At 36.9% G+C, this 22,378-nt stretch overlaps 1 protein-coding gene across 6 annotated transcripts in view; it reads left to right on the top strand.

Moving 5' to 3' along the window:
- KIF13A (kinesin family member 13A) overlaps positions 1-22,378 on the top strand; it is a 390,994-nt gene that overhangs the window by 113,303 nt on the left and 255,313 nt on the right. For all 6 annotated transcript variants that reach the window (XR_008402581.1, XM_053714782.1, XM_053714779.1 and 3 more), the window contains exon 3: positions 17,712-17,724. Coding sequence is in view for 5 of the 6 variants with exons in the window: in XM_053714782.1 (XP_053570757.1) it covers positions 17,712-17,724 (13 nt within the window). In the remaining variant the exon portion in view is untranslated. The remainder of the gene's footprint in view (positions 1-17,711; positions 17,725-22,378) is intronic.

Here is a 22,378-nt window from a genome sequence, read left to right as displayed (position 1 = left end):
AACACATTTTACAATAAAAGGACTAGATTTAGATTACATTTGATATGTAAGCTTTACCAATGCTCTGTTCACATTTCCAACTCCATAGACTTTAATGGAGTTGGACATGCAATGAGAGCATTGGTAAAGCTTACCAGTTAAATCAAATGTAATCTATCCCATAGTGTTGTTCCCCATGTTTAAACAGTGCACTGTTATATTTTTTACTGTATTGCACTTGTGGTTGGTTGTGATATTACATTTGTTATTTATTGTTGTTATTATGAATATATTTTATTGTAATATTTTTATTTATAAACATGTTCTGTGAAATTTTTTAGAATTTTTACAACATTGTGACAACAAGCAAATAAAACTGTTTTATTATTTCATAATGTGTTTTGAGTTAGAGTTCTTCATAATTATAAAGAAGCTATCTTAAATTATTAGTCTGTATTGTGCTTGGGAAAATGTCACATGACATAAAAAAGTATCGGTAATTGGTATTGGCGAGTATTTTAAAAAAAGTATCGGTACTTGTACTCAGTCTTAAAAAAATGGTATCGGTTCAACCCTACTTCAAATACAAATGTTCTATTTATTTTTAAATATATATTTCTACATATATTTGTATATATTTTTGTAAATTATATATCTATAGCTATATATCTATATGAATATACATAGATACAGAAATGGATATATATTGTGTGTGTCTGTATGAGGATACAGGTCTAAATTTTATAACATTTTCAGTAATCAATTGATTTTTACCTTGAAAGGTTTTGTATGAATCCACAATCTCCATTATATCATTACTTAGATATAAGGTACCTGTGTGTATTCAGTTTTAATAATGGATTAATAGTTATTGACACAACTATGATTCTCTTTAGTTGTGACTGACTCATTTAATATGATTAGGTACAAACAGAAATAAGTTATAGAATGTGGTTTTGATGATATGAACTTATATCTCAGATTATAATGAAAAGGATTGGTGATTCAGTGTAAGGAATGAACAAGAGAAGCCTGTTAATAATAAAATGAGCACAGAAAACAATCGACTAAGTTGAATATTAGTTCTGAATTTTCAGTAATGCATTACCCTTTATAATATTGTCCTAGCATGCTTACAAATATTTACGGTGGTGCACATACCTTGAATGAGAGGTTATTGATTAAGTATAACAGCGTGTCTTACTTGGATATGGTGTTTTAGTTCAATGTCTAAGGAGACAGGAGAGCGGCGTCTGATGCCTGCAGCGTGTGATCAACTCCGGCGTGCTGCGCAGTGGAAACAGAGAGTCGGAGGTGACGTCAGCACTAGTCTGAGCGTCCGATGCAAAGTAGTTACGGTGAGAGCTGCAGCTAATCACAGGTGCTGGAGAAAGAGAAAATTAGATCTCCCCTTCTAGTTAGTTATTTTAGATATTGCTTATGGGTAAACCTTCAGGATAAAGGTTTCTGAGTGAGCATAAAAATAGAGAGAGTTGGTATGTTTCTCAAAAAATAAGAATGCTCAAGGCTAATTATTCTTAAGAAAATAAAGAGACAAGTTGCAGTCTCTAAAACTCTTCAATAATCAAGCAATGTCTTATGGGTAAAGTGTGCTTAAATAGTATACCTGAGGGGAGGAGAACTTGTCTTAAAGGCACAGTGAAATGGTTAGTGCTGACAGATCCCCCCCATTCAAGAGGGCCTCCCAGCAGTCCGAGGACCCGGTTTAAAGGGGAAGCGAACATGAAAGTCCTTCAACAAATCAGGTGCATTTAAATCACGGAGAGGAATCCAGGAATTTTCATCATCTCCATAATCTTTCCAATGCACCAAGTATTCAAGGGTTTTCCTACGATATCTAGAATCCAAAATCCCATCCACCTCATAATCCATTGGATCGGGTAATGGGAGAATGGAAGTATCAGTGTACGGGGGTGTAGTCCCCAGATAGGGTTTTACCAATGACACATGGAACGAAGGATGAATTCTCATTGTGGCAGGTAATTTCAAAGTCACTGCATTTCCATTTATTACCCTGAGTATAGGGAATGGTCCTATATATTGATCAGCAAGTTTTTTGCTGGGTACAGGTAATCTGATATTTTTAGTCGATAACCATACCATATCTCGAGGTTTGTATACTGGAGATGGAATTCTCTTTCTATCGTAGTATTTCTTCTGGTCTTCTTTGGCAGAAACCAAATGATCCTGTAGAGTGTCCATAACTTCTTTCAAAGAGTCAGTGTAGTTGGAAACTGACGGAGAATGAGAAGAAGTAATAGTATTTGGATATGTACGTGGATGAAAGCCATAGGTTGCATAAAAGGGAGAGACTTTTGTTGAAGTATTGATTGAATTATTATAGGCAAATTCCGCACTAGGCAACCAATCTAACCAGTCATCCCGTTGAGATGAAATAAAACATCTCAAGTACTGTTCAAGTGTTTGATTCAAACGTTCCGTTTGACCATTTGATTGTGGATGAAACGCTGTCGTAAGTCTGAGTGTAATTTGTAAAGCTTTACACAAATATCTCCAAAATTTAGACGTAAACTGACTTCCTCGATCAGTTACAATGGATGCAGGTAAACCATGTAATTTAACTACATGACTATGGAAATATTTTGCGGTAGTAGAAGCAGTAGGTATTCTTTTTAATGGGATGAAATGGGCCATCTTGGTTAAATGGTCCACTACAACCATTATGGTATTATGACCATTTGAAATTGGTAAATCTACAATAAAGTCAATTCCAATCATATCCCAAGGTTTTATAGGTATTGGTAATGGTGTCAAGAGACCATAGGGCTTATGATGTTCTTTCTTTTTCTTTGCACAAATGTCACAATTTATCACGTAAGAATGAATTGAGGTTTTCATCTGAGGCCACCAGTATTCCCTGCCTATTAATTCGGCTGTTTTTTCAATGCCTGGATGCCCGGCTAAAGGGGAATCATGATGTTGATGGATAATCTGGTTCCTTAAAGTTGGTGGAACATAAATCAACCAATTTTTCATATATAATCCAGATTCAGAGTCTGGAGTACAAATAGGTGGGATTTGATTATCCACGTGTTGTGCTTGGTAGATGTCAGATGTCTCTAGAACTGTAGCTGCAATGATTTTAGTTGGTGGAATTATGTATGTGTTAGTTTAGGACTCTTCTGGAGTCTCAAAGGAACGTGATAAAGCATCTGCTTTTTCATTTTTCGTACCTGGAATATAAGTTAGTAGAAAATTAAACCTGTCCAAGAAAAGGGCCCATCTCACCTGTCTTGATGATAAGGTTTTATTTTTCTTCAAATATTGAAGATTTTTATGATCTGTGAAAACTTGAAAAGGAATTGCTGTCCCCTCCAAGAGATGACGCCAATGTTCCATTGCAGATTTCATGGCTAATAATTCCTTATCGCCTATTGAATAATTAGTTTCTGCAGTAGTTAATCGTCGAGAGTAATAAGCGATAGGATGAAGTTGATTATCATGTTTATCTGGTTGCATTAATATTGCACCAATACCAACATTTGAGGCATCTACCTCCAAGGTGTAGGGCAATTCTGGATCAGGGAGTCTTAAAATTGGTGCTGTGGTAAATTTTTGTTTCAAATCGTGAAAAGCACGATCAGCATTGGAATCCCAAACAAATTTTTGTTTACCTGTCAATCTTGTTAAGGGTTGTACAATAGTGGAATATTGATTAATAAACTTCCTATAAAAGTTTGAGAAACCTAAAAATCGTTGTAAAGATTTCAAATTTGTAGGAGTTTGCCAATTGATTATGGCTGTTACCTTTTCTTGGTCCATTTGTATGCCATTGGGAGAAATTATATATCCCAAAAATTTAATAGTGTCTTTATGGAACTGACATTTTTCCATTTTGGCGTACAATTGATGTTCACGAAGTGTTGAGAGAACCCATCTTACATGTTTTCTGTGGTCCTCTATAGTTTTAGAATAAATGAGGATATCATCTAGATAAACAATTATGCACACATCCATAAGTTCTTTAAAGATCTCATTTATAAAGAACTGGAATGTGGCGGGGGCGTTTGTCAAACCAAAAGGCATAACATTATATTGTAATAGCCCATATCTTGTTTTGAAAGCTGTCTTCCACTCATCTCCGGATTTCATACGTATTAAATTGTATGCACCTTTTAAATCTAACTTGGTGAAGATGTTTGCACCTGTTAGTCGTTCAATTATTTCCGGGATGAGTGGTAATGGATATCTATTTTTTATCGTGACTGCGTTTAAGGCTCGATAATCAATTATGGGTCTGAGTGTACCATCTTTATTTGTAACAAAAAAAATGGCTTATGCAACTGGTGATGATGATGGGGATATAAAACCTTTTCTTAGGTTTTCATCCAAATATTCTCTTAGATGTTTTAATTCTTTTTGTGAGAGGGGAAATATTTTTCCTGATGGTATCTCTATCCCTGGTTTAGTATCAATTGGGCAATCAAAATGCCTGTGAGGTGGGAGAGTTTCAGCATTTTTAAGATTAAATACATCATTGAAATCATGATATTCATGAGGTAATGTAGGACTTATGTGTCCGATATTGACATATGGGAAACATGTTTTTTGACAATATTGTGAGGTGAAAGTGATTTTATTTTGTGTCCAGTCTATGGTTGGATTATGTTTTTGTAACCAGGGTATACCAAGTACTATAGGGTAAATTGAACTAGGAATAATGTCAAATGTAAGAAACTCTTTGTGCCCATCAGGTGTGATGGCTAATAATGGAATTGTGTGGTGAGTGATAGGTCCCTTTAAAATTTGAGTGCCGTCAATTACCCTAACAAAAACAGGAGAAGTTTTCTGCAGAATTGGTATTTTATTTTGTTTAACTAATGATTCAACAAGAAATAAACCATCAGCTCCAGAATCAATGATGGCTTCGTTCTGTAGTTGTTGACTGTCCCACTGTAAAGACAATATTAGTGACAGGTAGGGTGTATTTTTAGATTTTTCACATGAACAATTAAATGATAACTTACCCTTCTTTTGACGGGAAAGAATTGGACATGTGGCAACATCATGGTCTTTGTTTCCGCAGTAAAGGCAGAGATTGGCTAACCTTCTTCTTTGTTTTTCTTCCAAACTTAGAGGTCCGCGAATGGTACCTATTTCCATTGGTATGGGAATCATTTGGGTTTTTTCTTGGTAAGTTTGGAAAGTTCTTTTGGGAGTGCTTTCAAAAAAGTGTTTTTCAGTCTTCCTTTCTCGGTACCTTCTATCCATTGCTATGCATAACTTAATTAATGCATCCAAGCTTTCAGGAAAATCCACTCTAGACAGTTCATCCTTCAAGTGTTCAGACAAACCTAGGCGGAACTGGTTTTTCAGGCTTACTGAATTCCACTCTGAATCTGTTGCCCATAGTTGAAAATCTGATATGTAATCCTCCACGGGCCTTTTTCCCTGTTTAAGGGATCTTAATCTATTTTCAGCGGTTTGTTGTTTATTAATATCGTCGTATAGTATAGCCATAGTTTGGAAGAAGTTCTCAAGGGAATTTAAAATGGGATCTTCTGATTCTAGGAATCTATCTGCCCACGCTCTGGGTTCTCCAGTGAGATAGGAGATTGCTGTAAATACTTTAATCTTGTCAGATCGGTAGGTTCGTGGTTTTAAGGTGAAAAGTAGTATACAAGCATTTTTATATTCACGAAATTTCGTGCGATCACCAGCAAAAGGAGTAGGGGGATTGACCTGTGGTTCAGGTGTCTCAGTTTTTTGGCTTATAAATTCATTTATTACTTGCTTTAAACTACTATTTTCATTTTTCAATTCAGTTAGTCCTTGTGCCAATATTTCCACCTTTTGATTAAGTGTGGTGATCTGGTTAGCCATTTCAATAGGATCCATGTTGTACCTAAAAATATGTGTGTGATTTTTAATGTTTTTTAGGCTTGATTATTCTGTGAGGATACAGGTCTAAATTTTATAACATTTTCAGTAATCAATTGATTTTTACCTTGAAAGGTTTTGTATGAATCCACAATCTCCATTATATCATTACTTAGATATAAGGTACCTGTGTGTATTCAGTTTTAATAATGGATTAATAGTTATTGACACAACTATGATTCTCTTTAGTTGTGACTGACTCATTTAATATGATTAGGTACAAACAGAAATAAGTTATAGAATGTGGTTTTGATGATATGAACTTATATCTCAGATTATAATGAAAAGGATTGGTGATTCAGTGTAAGGAATGAACAAGAGAAGCCTGTTAATAATAAAATGAGCACAGAAAACAATCGACAAAGTTGAATATTAGTTCTGGATTTTCAGTAATGCATTACCCTTTATAATATTGTCCTAGCATGCTTACAAATATTTACGGTGGTGCACATACCTTGAATGAGAGGTTATTGATTAAGTATAACAGCGTGTCTTACTTGGATATGGTGTTTTAGTTCAATGTCTAAGGAGACAGGAGAGCGGCGTCTGATGCCTGCAGCGTGTGATCAACTCCGGCGTGCTGCGCATTGGAAACAGAGAGTCGGAGGTGACGTCAGCACTAGTCTGAGCGTCCGATGCAAAGTAGTTACGGTGAGAGCTGCAGCTAATCACAGGTGCTGGAGAAAGAGAAAATTAGATCTCCCCTTCTAGTTAGTTATTTTAGATATTGCTTATGGGTAAACCTTCAGGATAAAGGTTTCTGAGTGAGCATAAAAATAGAGAGAGTTGGTATGTTTCTCAAAAAATAAGAATGCTCAAGGCTAATTATTCTTAAGAAAATAAAGAGACAAGTTGCAGTCTCTAAAACTCTTCAATAATCAAGCAATGTCTTATGGGTAAAGTGTGCTTAAATAGTATACCTGAGGGGAGGAGAACTTGTCTTAAAGGCACAGTGAAATGGTTAGTGCTGACAGTCTGTCTATATATATATATATATATATATATTATTTTTTTCTTTTTTTTAAAAGTATTTCTATTTAAAAAAAAAACATAAAAACATATTAAAATTGTTTAAAAATTATATTGCATATTTCAAAGTATTTGACTGGGAAGGCCTCAAAAGTGTATACACGTTTTATTACACTTCGCAGATAATGCTCTTTTTACAAATCAAAGTTTGTGGCAACCCTGTGTTCAGCAAGTATATTATCTCTATTTCCTTCCATAAGGCAGGGAGAGTCCACAACTTCATTCCTTACTGTTGGGAAATATAACACTTGGCCACCAGGAGGAGGCAAAGACACCCCAGCCAAAGGCTTAAATATCCCTCCCACTTCCCCTATCCCCCAGTCATTCTTTGCCTTTCGTCACTATTGGAGGTGGCAGAGAAGTGTCAGAAGATTTGGATAGTCCTGTAATGGGTATGTTCCCTTCAAGAAAGGACTGGAGTTTTAAGTAATCATGTCAACCTCTCAGTGAGAGTATTGATAATAGTTAGAGTCTGGAGATGCAGGGAAAGTTTTTCTGCGAACCCATCTAGACTGTCGCTAACAGCTCCTGAGCAATCAGTGTTGACGAGTTTCACTGCTTGCTATTACACACTCAAGTCCATGTCAGAAGCGCTGCTGCAAGACTGTCACACTTGAGAGGTTGTGTCTGTTCCACAGCATGGATCCTGGAGGGTAAGACCGTTTTTAATATATACACTTTAAAACTCTATACAGGGTCAAAGTGTGGCTCCTTTATACTTCAATAGGATCAAGGGTTAATATCTCCTTTAGGGAGATTATTTGAACAGCTTGGGGATATAATAGATATAATATCTTAATATAATAGCTTAGTAATAATATAATAGCTTAGTGCTCTTTTTCATAGCAGGGTAAGTCCTGTCTTACGCATTACGTGACCAGATGTGGTCTCTTTCATTTCCTAAGATCCTGCTGCAGACATCATTCCTGAGGAGAGCGTTTTCACTGTTAACTGTCTAGGAGGTGATGAGTGCCCCAGCCATTGGGAGTATTAAGGTGCAGTTTTTTTTTAAATAAAAGTGTTTCTTTTTGTTGGTCCTTCTGTGTGTATATACAAAGCTATGGAGGACTCTGATACTACATTAGAAGGTTTTGCTCCTTCTGTACTGATTAATAATTCCTGTTTATATTGTGAGGAGGCTGTGGTTTTCCCACCTACTCAATTTTGCTCCATTTGCCTAAACACTGTTCTCAAGTCTAAGAACGGAGACATAGCGCTATTAGCCCTTTTGAGCCATCTACTTCTTAAGAATCTGGATCCCGAGAAATTACTACCCTTTCTACATTACCCGCTCCACATGCAGTTCCTTGTGGCTCAACTAATCCTCCATCTAGAGGCGGCCTTTTTCCAGCGGACTTTACTTTAAAATTGAGCATCTACGTTTTTTATTAAAGGAGGTTCTGTATACACTAGAGGTTCCAGAGGCTACACTCCCTGAGGAACCTAAGATCCCTAAATTAGACAGGGTTTATGAAGTTAGGAAGGTCCCTCCTGTGCCAGTTAAGATGGTGAACATTATTAGTAGAGAATGGGAAAGAGTAGGAACTTCTTTTTCGCCCTTGTCTACTTTAAAAAAATTATTCCCGGTCCCTGATACTCAATTAAATTTGTTGGGCTCCATCCCTAAGGAGGATGGCGCTATCTCTACGCTGGCTAAGCATACTACTATCCCTCTGGAGGATAGTTCTTCTTTTAGAGAGTCTATGGATAAGAACATGGAAACTTTTCTGAGGAAGATGTTTCAACATACAGGGTTTTTATTTCAACTGGCGGCAACTGTAGCCACGGTTTCTGGAGCAGCTCATTGAGGTGGAGACTCCCCTTGAGGATATTCAGGAGAGAATTAAAGCACTGAGAATTGCTAACTCTTTCATCTGTGATGCGAATATGCACATTATTTGCATAAATGCAAAGGCTTCTGGCTTTGTGGTTCTAGCTGCCGGGCTCTTTGGTTGAGGTCTTGGTCTGCGGATATGACTTCTAAATCCAGACTCCTTTCTCTTCCCTTCAAAGGAAAGATTTTATTCAGTCCAGGGCTGGACTCCATTATCTCTACGGTTACCGGAGGGAAAGGTGCCTTCTTACCGCAGGATAAGAAGAATAGGCCTAAGGGACGGCAACTGTCTAATTTTCATTCTTTTTGTGCTGCCAAGTCACAATGACAGCAGTCCTCATCCAAGTCTAAGCAACCCTAGAGTACTTGGAAGCTGGCTCACTCCTGGAATAAGTCCAAACAGACTAAGAAGCCCGCCGAGAACAAATCGGCATGAAGGGACGGCCCCTAATCCGGGATCGGATCAAGTAGGGGGCAAACTGTCTCTTTTTTCAGATGCTTGGTTCCAGGATGGGTATGCTGACGGCATTTAGCGATGTCGGGTGGACATGATCTGCTACATCGGATCATGTCCGTCCGACATTTAATAAATCAACCCCATTGTCTTATACCATATCTCTTTAACCCTTTTATTAAAAAAAGTTTTCAATATTAAACTTAATATTTTGTATTAAAATGTTTATATATGAGTGTAATACTTTATTTTTTATAAGTTTGGCATGTGTTTTGTGAAACTTTTTTAACCCTAACACTTTACTTCAGGTGGCGCTAATTCTTCCAGTGCTATTTTGGCTTTTACTCGAGTACAAGCCAGAACTTTCAATTTCTACTTTGAGCTATGTTCAGTATGTTCAGCAGGGTCTCAATATCCATTGAAAGTATAAGGCTTGTTAAAGGAATGTCAGCCACGCTAATCCTTCTCTGGTAAATCTATCTGGTAAAATAGAAAAATCCAAAAACACTGCAAAAACTAGCACCCAAAGGCCAAGATTACAAGTGGAGCACTAATGATCAATCAATTTGCTTCAATTGCAATCTGGGCCTTTGTATTCTAGCTTTTGCATTACTATTGGATTTTTCTATTCCAACAGCTGTAACCACTTGAAAACTTATTGTGGACTCTTTTGAACAGTACATTTTGGCTGCTAGCATGAATTTTTCCCCCCGAATTTTCAAGATCCTGCTTATGATCATGGTTATATGTTGATAAACTCAATCATTTCCTGGATTAATAAAAAATAAAATAGGTCTTTTCCAGGAAAGCTTGATGAGGGGAACTTGTAGGCTGTGGCCTAGTGGTGTTTTGTGGGAACGGTCAAAACAGGAGTTTAAGACCATTGTTGAGGGCAGACATTTTATTAGTGGGGTTGGATGAACCATGGACATGTCATGGGCAGAGCCAGGGCAGTCTCTGGAAACTGGGGCATTTTTCCTAACATGGGTAACTATCTTAGGAACACTGGGCAGCCCTCCCAACACATAACAATCCCGCAGGATCCAAGAGAGTTGGAAGGTATGATCTGAATGTAAAAAACAAGATTTATTAATATATTGTTTACAGAATTTGTGTTACTTACAATTCAAGCAACTGTACCTCTAAGCTATCGGAAAGGTATATACATTAAAGTGATGGTAAATCCTAGTGGTTTTAAAATGCTAGCATTTACCAGTGCTACAAATAAAGGGGACTTTCGGTCATGAGGTATAAAATATTTCATGCTTAAAGTTCCTTTATTTGCTTGCAGCGTTCACCACACTGAGCGCCTCAGGCGCCCACTGCAGAATGCTATTTTTTCAATGAGGTAACGTTTCCGCTCTTAGCCAATAGCCGTGCGGCCCAGTTGGCATTATGCTGTATGGCTAGTACACTATTGGCTAGCATCACCTCATTATATATAATAGCATTTTGGCGCTCAGCGCGCCATACGCTGCAAGCAAACAAAGGCATTTTCAGCATGACATATTTTGTACTTTATGACTGAAAGTCTCCTTTATTTGTAGCACTGGGACAGCCAGTTAAGCCAAAATAATTAGATTAAAACAGGCAAAATGTATCTAGTTGTTTCTCAAATATTATATGGCTATGGGAAGAAGAAATCTGAGTGTTATATGATGAGTTTTGTTTTTTTCAGTTTCTATTATTAACGAGTAAGTAAAATAGAGCTCACTGAATGATAAGAAAACGCCCTTTTCTAAAATTGTATTCATGTGTTTTTTTCATACCCATCTGGCATTGTGCTATTAATCAAGTTCAGATTTTTTTTTAATAATCAAGCGCAGTAGTAAACATTAAAACAAGGAGCTCTGTTGTCAGTTCATGAGTTAAATTCCATTTTGGCTGTAACAAAGTTGCATCTAGTACAAGCACCACAGCATTGTATCATTTGACCACAAGGTCAGATTTATCAGAGCTGTGGAGTTCAGCTGGCAGAATTCCTGACGGTGGGTCCAAAGAGTGGCCAGAATTATATATCATTCCTGTTGCATTGCAAAATATAAAAACAGTAGTTTATATTATTCTGTACTTATAAAACTATTTTACAATGCACTGTCACTTTAAATACAAAATGCGCATATAATGACTAAACCCTTTCTTACTGCTACTGGAAGCGTCACAACGCTACCTCTCTAAGTATTTTTCTGATTATTATAATAAGTAGACGTTTATAAACCTATGTAAATAGAAAGGAAATAAATAACTAGGATGTTTGAAAGGCAAAGTGGGAATGCACTGCACGCTTGTCTGGCTTTCAACTGTCTTGTCTCTATTACCACACCCTGAATACAACAAGACGTGAATATCATAATGCTTGGCTTGTAAAGCTTCTTACAACAGATCTTAAACAAGTGTAAAAGTGTTTAGTAATATGTACACAGTGTCTGTCTACAAAATGCAGCTCAACAATGAGTCTGTCTGGTTAGTTTAAACAGTATAGTCCATTTTTACTTTTTATTGAAGACATGCATTTTATCTCAGCATGACAGTAGCAGTATGTAGTGCCAGTTAGCGATATGATTTAGCTTCTTCCCACAATCATTTCCGGGGCCCTAATCTAAAATGCCACAAGGCGGCAAGATATCCAAAAGGGATCCGTTCCCATGTTGAGAAAGATGGTGAAATATTCAAAAGTGCTGACTACTGTTTAAAGGCAGCATCGCCGAGGGGCGTCTTACCATACATTTCAGTGGGTGGCGATGCTGCTCTGATACTGGCAATATATATTCAAAGCAGCATCATCACCTACATCGTAGGGGTAATGTAAATGATCCATTTACACAATACTGTATGATAATACAATTTATGTGTCAACAGGAACTAAACCCTGTTTGTACAATACAATAATGAATTAAACATATCAGTAATACACCTATAGGAGCTGGTGGATTGTGGGTATAAAATATATTGCAAATGCGCATTTTCAATTTAATCTAAATATGAATATTGAGAACGCGCAATCGCCATCTTAAAATAAGTACACAAAAGAAGATTAGTAAAATAATGTTCACAGTTTACATACTGTGACGAATTAAACCTTTTCAACGTCACAATAGATGTGTGGACTGGAAGGGGTTAATAGCATGCAGATCTGGTTCCCTTAACCCTGTAACTCTACAAAGGACCTTAAAATGGACACCATGTTAACCCCCAAATACTGTCCACAACACCCTAATTAATACTCACTGCCACCACCAAAACTTCGAAATAAAATGGAGTGTTTTGGAACCCCAATAACTCACACAATTTAACAATAAGATAACATGCCGTTAACCTTGTCTCAACAGTGTGAATTCAGATATTAGAGCCCAAAGACAGAATGAGATTTTCTATGTGTTTAGATAAAATATTTTTTTTATTAAACCACAAACCTCCTCCATATACATCTGATACATTACATGTGACATACAATGAGAAAGACAAAAGAAAAAGCATAAGATTCATAAAAAAAGAATATAAAGAGCTTTCAGCAGCATAGTAGCTATTACCTTACTCATAGTTGTATTCTAAGGATCTCGTAGTACTCGCCTAGGGACCATTCCTTGAGCAGGTTTGCCATTGCAACTTTCTAACTTTGGCCTTAATCATTTGTTCATAAAATATCAACAGTCAATCTAATTTACTACCTTTGCTGCAGTCTATCTCAAAGCCTATGGAGGTTTCTCTCATTTTCATATTTTTCCCTCAATTACTTCTTTTATATGTCCTTGGCTATTGCAGTTCATATTGGAAGTATATAATCTTGGGGGGTAATATTCTTATAATTTCAGTAATATCATTTATCTAAATAGAACAAATAAACACAATTCAATAACTCCTGTATTACAACAAATCAAACTAATGGAGTCACGGGTGCCCCCCAACCTAGTACCTATTTATATGGCTATTAGTAGCTCTCTCATCAATTTTCCTTTTGTTGGGTAGTCTCCTATGTCAAATCAGCAGCTGTCTGCCTCCAAGAAACTCTCGCCTTTCTCCTCTACCCTGTCCCCTCACCTTCCCTGATTATCCAGTAAAACCAGATCTTCTGGAATGTAGGCCCTGTGTCTTGAATAAATGCTGCTGTCTCGTACATTGAATAAACCATCTGTATTCTGTTGAGGACCTCTGCCCATGTTGGCGCCTCATTTTTCCAATATTTAGCTATAGCTATTCTTGTGGTGGTACATAGGATTCGAATGAAAGTGTTTATATGTGGGTTTAGTCTCGGAAGTGTCTCATGCAACAGCGCCTGAGCTGGTGTAAGAGAGATCCTTTCGCTTAACAGGGTGCTGAGCATTAAAGACAATTTCCTCCAAATGTTTTGGACTCTAGGGCAATCCCACCACATGTGAAGATATGATCCCCTAACTTTACATCCCCTATAACAGTATCTAGAGTTTCCTAATGTCATATGAGATGTTTTCATTGGTGTTAAGTACCAGTAAAAGTTGTCTTCAGTACATTCTCTCTGAGGTCTGCACTAATGAGGCCCTTACTAGCGTAATGAAATATATCATTCCAGTCGTCAATCGTATGCTCTCTTGCAATATCTTCCTCCCAATTTAGTAGCAATGTAGATTTAGTCGTGTATTTAGTTTCCTGTAGTGATATGTATAATCTAGATATTGCTTTCTTGGGTCTGTTGATTGCTAAACATAAATTTTCGAGAGTCGTTCTTTGACTGTGTATTGTGGCCCTACTGATATATGTTTGTATAGCTGATGTGATCTGCAAGTAGAGGAACCATTGTATCTGAATAGGTTCTAGCTTCTGTCTAAGCTGTGTGAAGGTCAGTAATTTACCTTGTGAATATATATCTGCCACCCTGTATAAGCCTTTATTTTCCCATTTTTTGATATGGTATATAAACTCTTCATTTATCAAGTATTTTAGTGGTATTATCAGGGTTTGTCTAGGCATCAGTTTCCCTATCCGCTGTATCTTGGTCCATTGTTGTTTGGCCAATTTTGTGGATTTATTATGATAGATCTCTGGGTCCTTATTTTCTATGTGTTTAAAGGGACACTCAAGTCAAAATTGAACGTTTATGATTCAGATAAAACATGCAATTTTAAACAACTTTCCAATTTACTTCCATTAACAAAATGTGCTTTTAATATTTACACTTTTTGAGTCACCAGCTCCTACTGAGCATGTGCAAGAATTCACAGCATATACGTATATGCATTCGTGATTGGTTGATGGCTGTCACATGATACAGGGGGAGTGGAAATAGACATAACTTTGCAATTTATTTTTAAAAAATCTACTACTTATTTGAAGTTCAGACTAAGTGCTATTGCATTGTCTTCTTATCATGCATTTGTTGATTATGCAAATCTACTGTATTGACTGGTCCTTTAATAACAAAAATATCAATACAGGTTACACAGTGCCAAATTATAAAAACATTCCAAAATAACATACAAGTGCAAAGTTACAATTCTTTAAAAATAAATTGGGACAGAATATAAACAAACACAATACCATACACTTATTACCAAAGTTCCAGTGGTCTATATATGGGAGAACTTCCTTCCATGATGTTAGCTGCTTGTCCCAGGGAGTTCTAACCCAAATGTTCCTGTTACATCAAGTTAAACTCTTAGATTCTCTTTGTCTTGTCAAGAACCCTGCCCTTGTGATAATTTACGACGAGCTAACCATACACAGCTAGCCATGGCTCACAGTATCAGTCTCCAAGAGGAGGGGGAAAGAGAGGGGTCTTAGTTCACAGTATTCCTGAACACACAAAGAACAAGCAGTTCACATTAACCCTGGCCATGCTGAGATCACAATACCACCTCTGCTGGGTAGCCAATCCAGGTATCAACTACTCCACATGATTGTATCATGACACATGCATATTCTAACATTGTACTATACAATTCCCCAGCTCCTATTGTTTTAATAGGAAGCGTTTAGTTTTTCAATCACAGACATAGTGAATATATAGGTGTTCTGTGGGAGTTTACTGGGCGTTCCATGGGAGTAACTTGTGTTTTAAAGGGGAAATGTCTGCATTATATCCCCATTATATCCTATGGGAGACGCTTCGCCACTCATCGGTACAAGCAAAGTTCAGCCCATTTTTTTTTAGAATATATTGACAAACCGACAAACTGTGAGCCTGGCAAACCCAAACAGGCATCTGATGATGTTTTGAATATCGGGGCCATGGGGAGAATGTCTGTAAAATAACTAAAAGGGAATTCAAGAATGCTTGGAATATGCATAAGATTATCCTGATTAAGCTAATACTTCAGACAGAAAGATAGGCATGCTTGATGTTTTTTTTTTTTATATCCTGTAAAAAATGTTCTTTCTATATATGTAAAAGTATTGATAACTGTGAATTTATGATGTGATTGCGCTCTTTGGACTTATAGCTCAGATTATGAGTTGAAAGTAAACATGATCGATTGAGAGCAATCGTGATTTACACTAGAATGAGTACTGCGACTTCAGATCTCTGGTTAACTGTTTTACAAAACACATCAAAAATACATTACAAAGTACAGTTACACTCATAATAACACTAATAAAAATTATTTTTAAAAATATTGCGCACAAAAGTTATAAAGGCTCAAAGATATGAGATTTCAGATGTTAGGGGAAAAAAAGGCAGGCAAAGGGTTTTAACATACATACATTCATATACATGTCTAAATATGTATATGTATGTATACATATGTATTTATTTATTTACAGACACATATAAACACATAAATACATATGTACACACATATATAGATATATATATAAGTGCTTTGGAGCCCTTTGCAGTTAAGTAGATTTATCCCAAATCCTTAACAGGGCATAAGCGCCAACCCCCATTAATCCCCCAAATCCTACCTACACTTCCCCAAACATGAACATTCTCTACCACCATCCAAAAACTTATTACTCAGGGTTTTTTGGGCTTACCCCAACATTACAGTTTCATTAACACCTAAAGAAAAACAAATATATAAAAATAATACTTTGGCAACGTTATTCTCAAACTCACGGAAGCCGTGAATTCAGATTCTAGAGCACAAAGACAGATCTGATTAAACTTATAGTTTAATCTGATAAAAAGGGTCACAGTGCATAAAGAATGAAGAAAGAAATACATAAAATTAGATGGTATATAAAAAGGCAATTAAACAATAGAGACAAAATTGCAAAACAGTTATTATAAAAAATAAAAGGATCAAATGCACGGAAATCCTTTAAGTTCTGGCTTCAAGCAGTTTGCTGGCTATTTAGGGTTTGTTCAGCGACTCTAGTCACTTCTCCTCATGCCGAGATCTAAGCAGTAAAAAGTTTTGGACAATTTTAACTGTGCTGTCACTATTTGGATTTCCCATTAATTTAGGCAGAGTCGCAGTAGGCAGAGCCTATTCAATAGAACTCTAAATCAGAGGTAAACTGCAGTTCCCTAAATGCCATGGGTGTACAGAGAGTCAGTGTGTATGCACAAGCTGCTTATAAGCATTACACAGAAGCAGATCATAAGGTGAAAGTGGGATTAAGGGATTATATGGGTGCTGAAGTTTATCATTATGCTATGTTTCTTATCCTGCAGTGACAGTCTTGTGACCCGGTCCTACACAATAATGGCAAATAAAAGGCTAAACAAATCTACCCATATTTCCCTTAAAGTTTAAGACTATTTTGTATAATAGCTTTATGCTAATCCCATTAATTTTTTTTAAATATCCCAGTGTCTTTAGCACCTCAAATTCCCCTATCACAGTGGTTGATAAGACTTCTTATATTTTAGATTAACGTTTGTATCAACTAGGTATAAGGATATACTGAACCAAATGTTGGTTCTTAACCCGATATCCAGAGCCTATTGGTATAAAACCCTCTCCCAGCTATTAGTTTAGTTTTAATAAGGGATGAAATAATCCATATTGTGTAGCCTGTATTTTAAAGAAAAATAAATAAATAAAATATTGTTTTTTCATGCATTATGTCTAATTTGTGATTTCCTTCACTCCAGTGTAAGTACACATTTAGATTTTGATTGCTGGTAAAATATATGTGATAGTTAAAGGGATATGAAGCCCAAAATTTGTATCTTTTTTTTAAAAAGCAGTGACATATGCTTAGGAGTCGGACCACTTCTGGAGCACTATACGCAAACAATTTTGCAAAAATGTAATCCATTTGCAAGAGCACTAGATGGCAGCACTATTTCCTGCCTTGTAGTGCTCCAGATGCCTACCTAGGTATCTCTTCAACACAGAATATCAAGGGAATGAAGACAATTTGATAATAGAAGTAAATGGGAAACTTTTTGTAAAATGTATGTTGTGTCTGAATCACAAAATAAAAATTGGGGGTTCATATTCCTTTAAGATCTGATTTAATATCAGATATTTACTATTGTTTATTTCTTCTTATTTTTCATGTTAATCTTCTGGCGGTCCTGGCATCATTCAATTCAACTGATGTTTATCCTACATCATATTCTAGAAAGCCACCAAAGGTAAGATACAATTATATATATAAAAAAATCTAATTCATGAAAAACAAATAAATTGGCCGTTTACGTGTATGTAATTCTGATTATGTGTAGAATATAATTGCAGGTTGTGTCGATAATAGCAGGCTTCAATTTGCTTGTTATTACCAAGATTTATTAATTTGATTAAGGAGGTGCAGAGAACATTATAGTCATAGTAAACTGCTCTTTCAGGAAACAATTATTTTATGTCTTATTCACTTAAAGGAATAGTCTAGTCAAGATTAAACTTTCATGATTCAGATAGAGCATGCACTTTTTCTTCATTCTCTTGGTATCTTTATTTAAAAAAGCAAGAATATAAGCTTATGAGCCGGCCCATCTTTGGTTCAGCACCTGGGTAGCGCTTTCTGATCGGTGGTTACATTAAGACACAAATCAGCAAGCGCTACACAGGTGCTAAAGCAAAAATGGGCCAGCTCCTAAGCTTACATTCAAATAAAGATATCAAGAGAAAAAAAATGATAATGGGAGTAAATTAGAAAGTTGATTAAAATTGCATGCTCTATCTGAATCATGAAAGTTTAATTTTGATTAGACTATCCCTTTAAAGATAAAGTACTTGCAGCAATCTTAATATATCTTGTCTTTTCAATTATTGTTTTCCCCCCATAAAATTAGTGTTCTTGTTCAGGAACATCGTACCTATTTCTGATGACTTGACAATTACACAGATTCCAATAACCCAGCAAATGTGGGTAAAAAATCAGTTATGGTTTTTGGTAAAAGTGGGTCAAAGAGACATTAAAGTCAGTGTTATCAGTGTCATATAATAGATTAATTAAGAGGTGTCCCATTAGCCTGTTCTCTAAAGCTCTCTTGTCTGGTGAGATGATCTGAGATGTCTTGTCAGTACTGTAAGGTCGCTCAAATAATTATATGAAGGCAAACTTTAGCTTGGGAGCTGTTTATCTAGCTATGCAGGTTCTGGGTGTGAAGGAGAAACACATTGCAATATAATGCTCATACCCCCCCCCCCAAATAGTTTATGTAGTTTCTCTCAATGCCAGCGAGTTTCACACATAGATTGGAATGGCATGAAATGACTTAAAGGGACAGTCAACTTTATTGTTTTAAAAGATAGTTAATCCCTTTATTACCCATTCTCCAGTTTTGCATAACCAACACTGTTATATTAATACACTTTTTACCTCTGTGATTACCTTGTTTCTAAGCATCTTTTGATGACCCCTGGATCACATGACTTTATCTATTGACTTGCATTTAAAGGGACACTCAGGTTAAATTAAATTTTCATGATTCAGATACAGTATGTAATTTTAAACAACTTTCCAATTTACTTCCATTAAAAAAAATGTGCACAGTCTTTTATATTTACAATTTTTGAGTCACCAGATCCTACTGAGCATGTGCAAGAATTCGCAGACTATACGTATATGCATTTGTGATTGGCTGATTGCTATCACATGGTACAAGGGGAGTGGAAATATACATAACTTTGAAATTTGTTATAAAAAAATCTACTTCTCATTTGAAGTTCAAACTAAGTGCTATTGCATTGTCTTGTTATCTTGCATTTGTTGATTATGCAAATCTAATGTGTTGACTGGTCCTTTAAGCTAATTAGTGCTGAGATGTTAGAATCCAAGGGCGTCAGCACAATGTTATCTATATGGTTTACATGAACTAGCTTCCCCTTATGTGAAAGCAAATACAAAAGCATGTGATCATGTGGCTGTCTTTAGGGTCTTAGAAACAGACAGAAATTTAGAGGTTTAAAGGTTATAAAGTACTAGGCGATAAGCCTGCCCAGAGGGCAGTCTATGTTTAAAAACTACAACCCCCAAAGCTAACGTTACAAAAAAAACAACAACCTAAAATTACAGAAAAAAATAAACAAAGGTATCCAAAATAAAAAATTAAACCTAAACTAATACCCCTATAAAAATAAAAAATCCCCCTAAAATAAAAACACCCCCTGATCTAATGCTAAACTACCAATAACCCTTAAAAGGGCCTTTTGTAAGGCTTTGCCTTAAGTTAAATAGCTCTTTTACCTCTGAAAAATACTAAATCCCCCCATACAGTAAAACCCCCCAAAATAAAAAACCTAACACTATAAAAACCTAAACTACCCATTGCCCCTAAAGGGGAATTTGTATGGGCATTGCCCTTAAAAGGGCATTCAGCTCTTTTACTGCCTTTAAAAGTGCAATCACCTCTTTCTCTTGTTAAGTGTGTTCAGTCCACGGGTCATCCATTACTTATGGGATATATTCTCCTTCCCAACAGGAAGTTGCAAGAGGATCACCCAAGCAGAGCTGCTATATAGCTCCTCCCCTCACATGTCATATCCAGTCATTCTCTTGCAACCCTCAACAAAGAAGGAGGTCGCGAGAGGAGCTGGAGTTTTTACTTAACTATTAACTATTCTTCAATCAAAAGTTTGTTATTTTAAATGGCACCGGAGTGTGCTGTTTTTCTATCTCAGGCAGTATTTGGAAGAAGAAACTGCCTGCGTTTTTTATCTATGATCTTAGCAGGCGTAACTAAGATCCACTGGCTGTTCTCGACATTCTGAGGAGTGGGGTAACTTCAGACTGGGAATAGCATGCGGGGTCCTCCGCAAATGAGGTATGTGCGGTACTTTATTTTCTGGGAATGGAATTGACTAAGAAAATACTGCTGTTACCGTATGATGTAAGTACAGCCTTAAATGCAGTAGTAGCAACTGGTATCAGGCTGATAAATGTATGCGCAGTCGAGTTATATTCTAGGGACTAGAATTTGACTGAGAAAATACTGTTAACACTGAAATAATACTTAAGCCTTCTATGCAGTGGTAGCGACTGGTAGCAGGCTTAGTGATAGCTTTGCATGACATTGAAAAATGTTGTTTTTTAATAAAACGTTTACTGGCATGTTATTCGTTTTTTTGTGAGGTACTTTGGTGATAAATCGCTTTGGGCATGATTTTTTCCACATGGCTAACATATTTTTCTGCATGGAAACCGTTATATCAGGGCTCCCACTGTTGTGATTGGAGTGGGAGGGCCCTTGTTTTAGCGCCTTGTTGCGCAGTTAAAATTATTGCACAGTCTTTCTGCTTCTTCCTCCTTGATCCAGGACATCTCTAGATAGCTCAGGGGTCTGCAAATTTCATTTGTGAGGGAGGTAATCAGTCACAGCAGATCTGTGACAGTGTGCTGACTATGATTAAAAGCGTTAAATCTTAATTGATATCTGTTTTATCCGTTTTGGGTATCGAGGGGTTAATCATCCTTTTGCTAATGGGTGCAATCCTCTGCTAATAGTACACTTCTTGTTAAGAATTGTTTAATTATATCTGTATTTTTGAAGCGCTGCAGCGTTTTTTATATTGCTTGTAAAACTTATTGAAAGTGATTTCCAAGCTTGTTAGTTTCATTGCTAAGTCTGTTTTAAAACATGTCTGATTCAGAGGAAACTGTTTGTTCATCATGTTCAAAAGCCAATGTGGAGCCCAATAGAACGATGTGTACCAATTGTATTGATATTGCTTTGAATAAAAGTCAATCTGTACCGATAAAGAAGCTATCACCAGACAACGAGGGGGAAGTTATGCCGCCTAACTCTCCTCACGTGTCAGTACCTGCGTCTCCCACTCGGGAGATGCGTAGGATTGAGACACCTAGTACATCTAGGCCCTTACAAATCACTTTACATGATATGGCTAATGTTATGAAAGAAGTATTATATAATATGCCCGAATTAAGGGGCAAACGCGATAGCTCTGGGTTAAGGACAGAGCGCGCTGATGACACGAGAGCCATGTCTGATACTGCGTCACAACTTGCAGAACATGAGGACGGTGAGCTTCATTCTGTCGGTGACGGTTCTGATTCGGGGAGACCGGATTCAGAAATTTCAAATTTTAAATTTAAGCTTGAGAACCTCCGTGTGTTACTAGGGGAGGTATTAGCGGCTCTGAATGATTGCGACACGGTGGCAATTCCAGAGAAATTGTGTAGGTTGGATAGATACTATGTGGTACCGGTGTGCACTGACATTTTTCCTATACCAAAAAGACTTACAGAAATTATCAGTAAGGAGTGGGATAGACCCGGTGTGCCTTTTTCCCCTCCCCCGATATTTAGAAAAATGTTCCCTATAGACGCCACCACACGAGACTTATGGCAGACGGTCCCTAAGGTGGAGGGAGCAGTTTCTACGTTAGCCAAGCGTACCACTATCCCGGTGGAGGATAGCTGTGCTTTCTCAGATCCAATGGATAAAAAATTAGAGGGTTATCTTAAGAAAATGTTTGTTCAACAGGGTTTTATATTGCAGCCTCTTGCATGCATTGCGCCTGTCACGGCTGCAGCGGCATTCTGGTTTGAGTCTCTGGAAGAGGCGATTTGCACAGAGCCGTTGGATGAGGCCTTGAGCAAAGTTAGAACCCTTAAGCAAGCTAATGCGTTTGTTTCAGATGCCGTAGTACATCTAACCAAACTTACGGCTAAAAATTCCGGAATCGCCATACAGGCGCGCAGAGCGCTCTGGCTTAAATCCTAGTCAGCGGATGTAACTTCCAAGTCTAAACTACTTAACATTCCTTTCAAAGGGCAGACCTTATTCGGGCCCGGCTTGAAGGAAATTATTGCTGACATTACGGGAG

This window comes from Bombina bombina, chromosome 5 (assembly GCF_027579735.1).
Source record: "Bombina bombina isolate aBomBom1 chromosome 5, aBomBom1.pri, whole genome shotgun sequence".
In the NCBI taxonomy this organism is placed as follows: Eukaryota; Metazoa; Chordata; class Amphibia; order Anura; family Bombinatoridae; genus Bombina; species Bombina bombina.
This window is presented reverse-complemented; position numbering and strand designations above follow the sequence as displayed.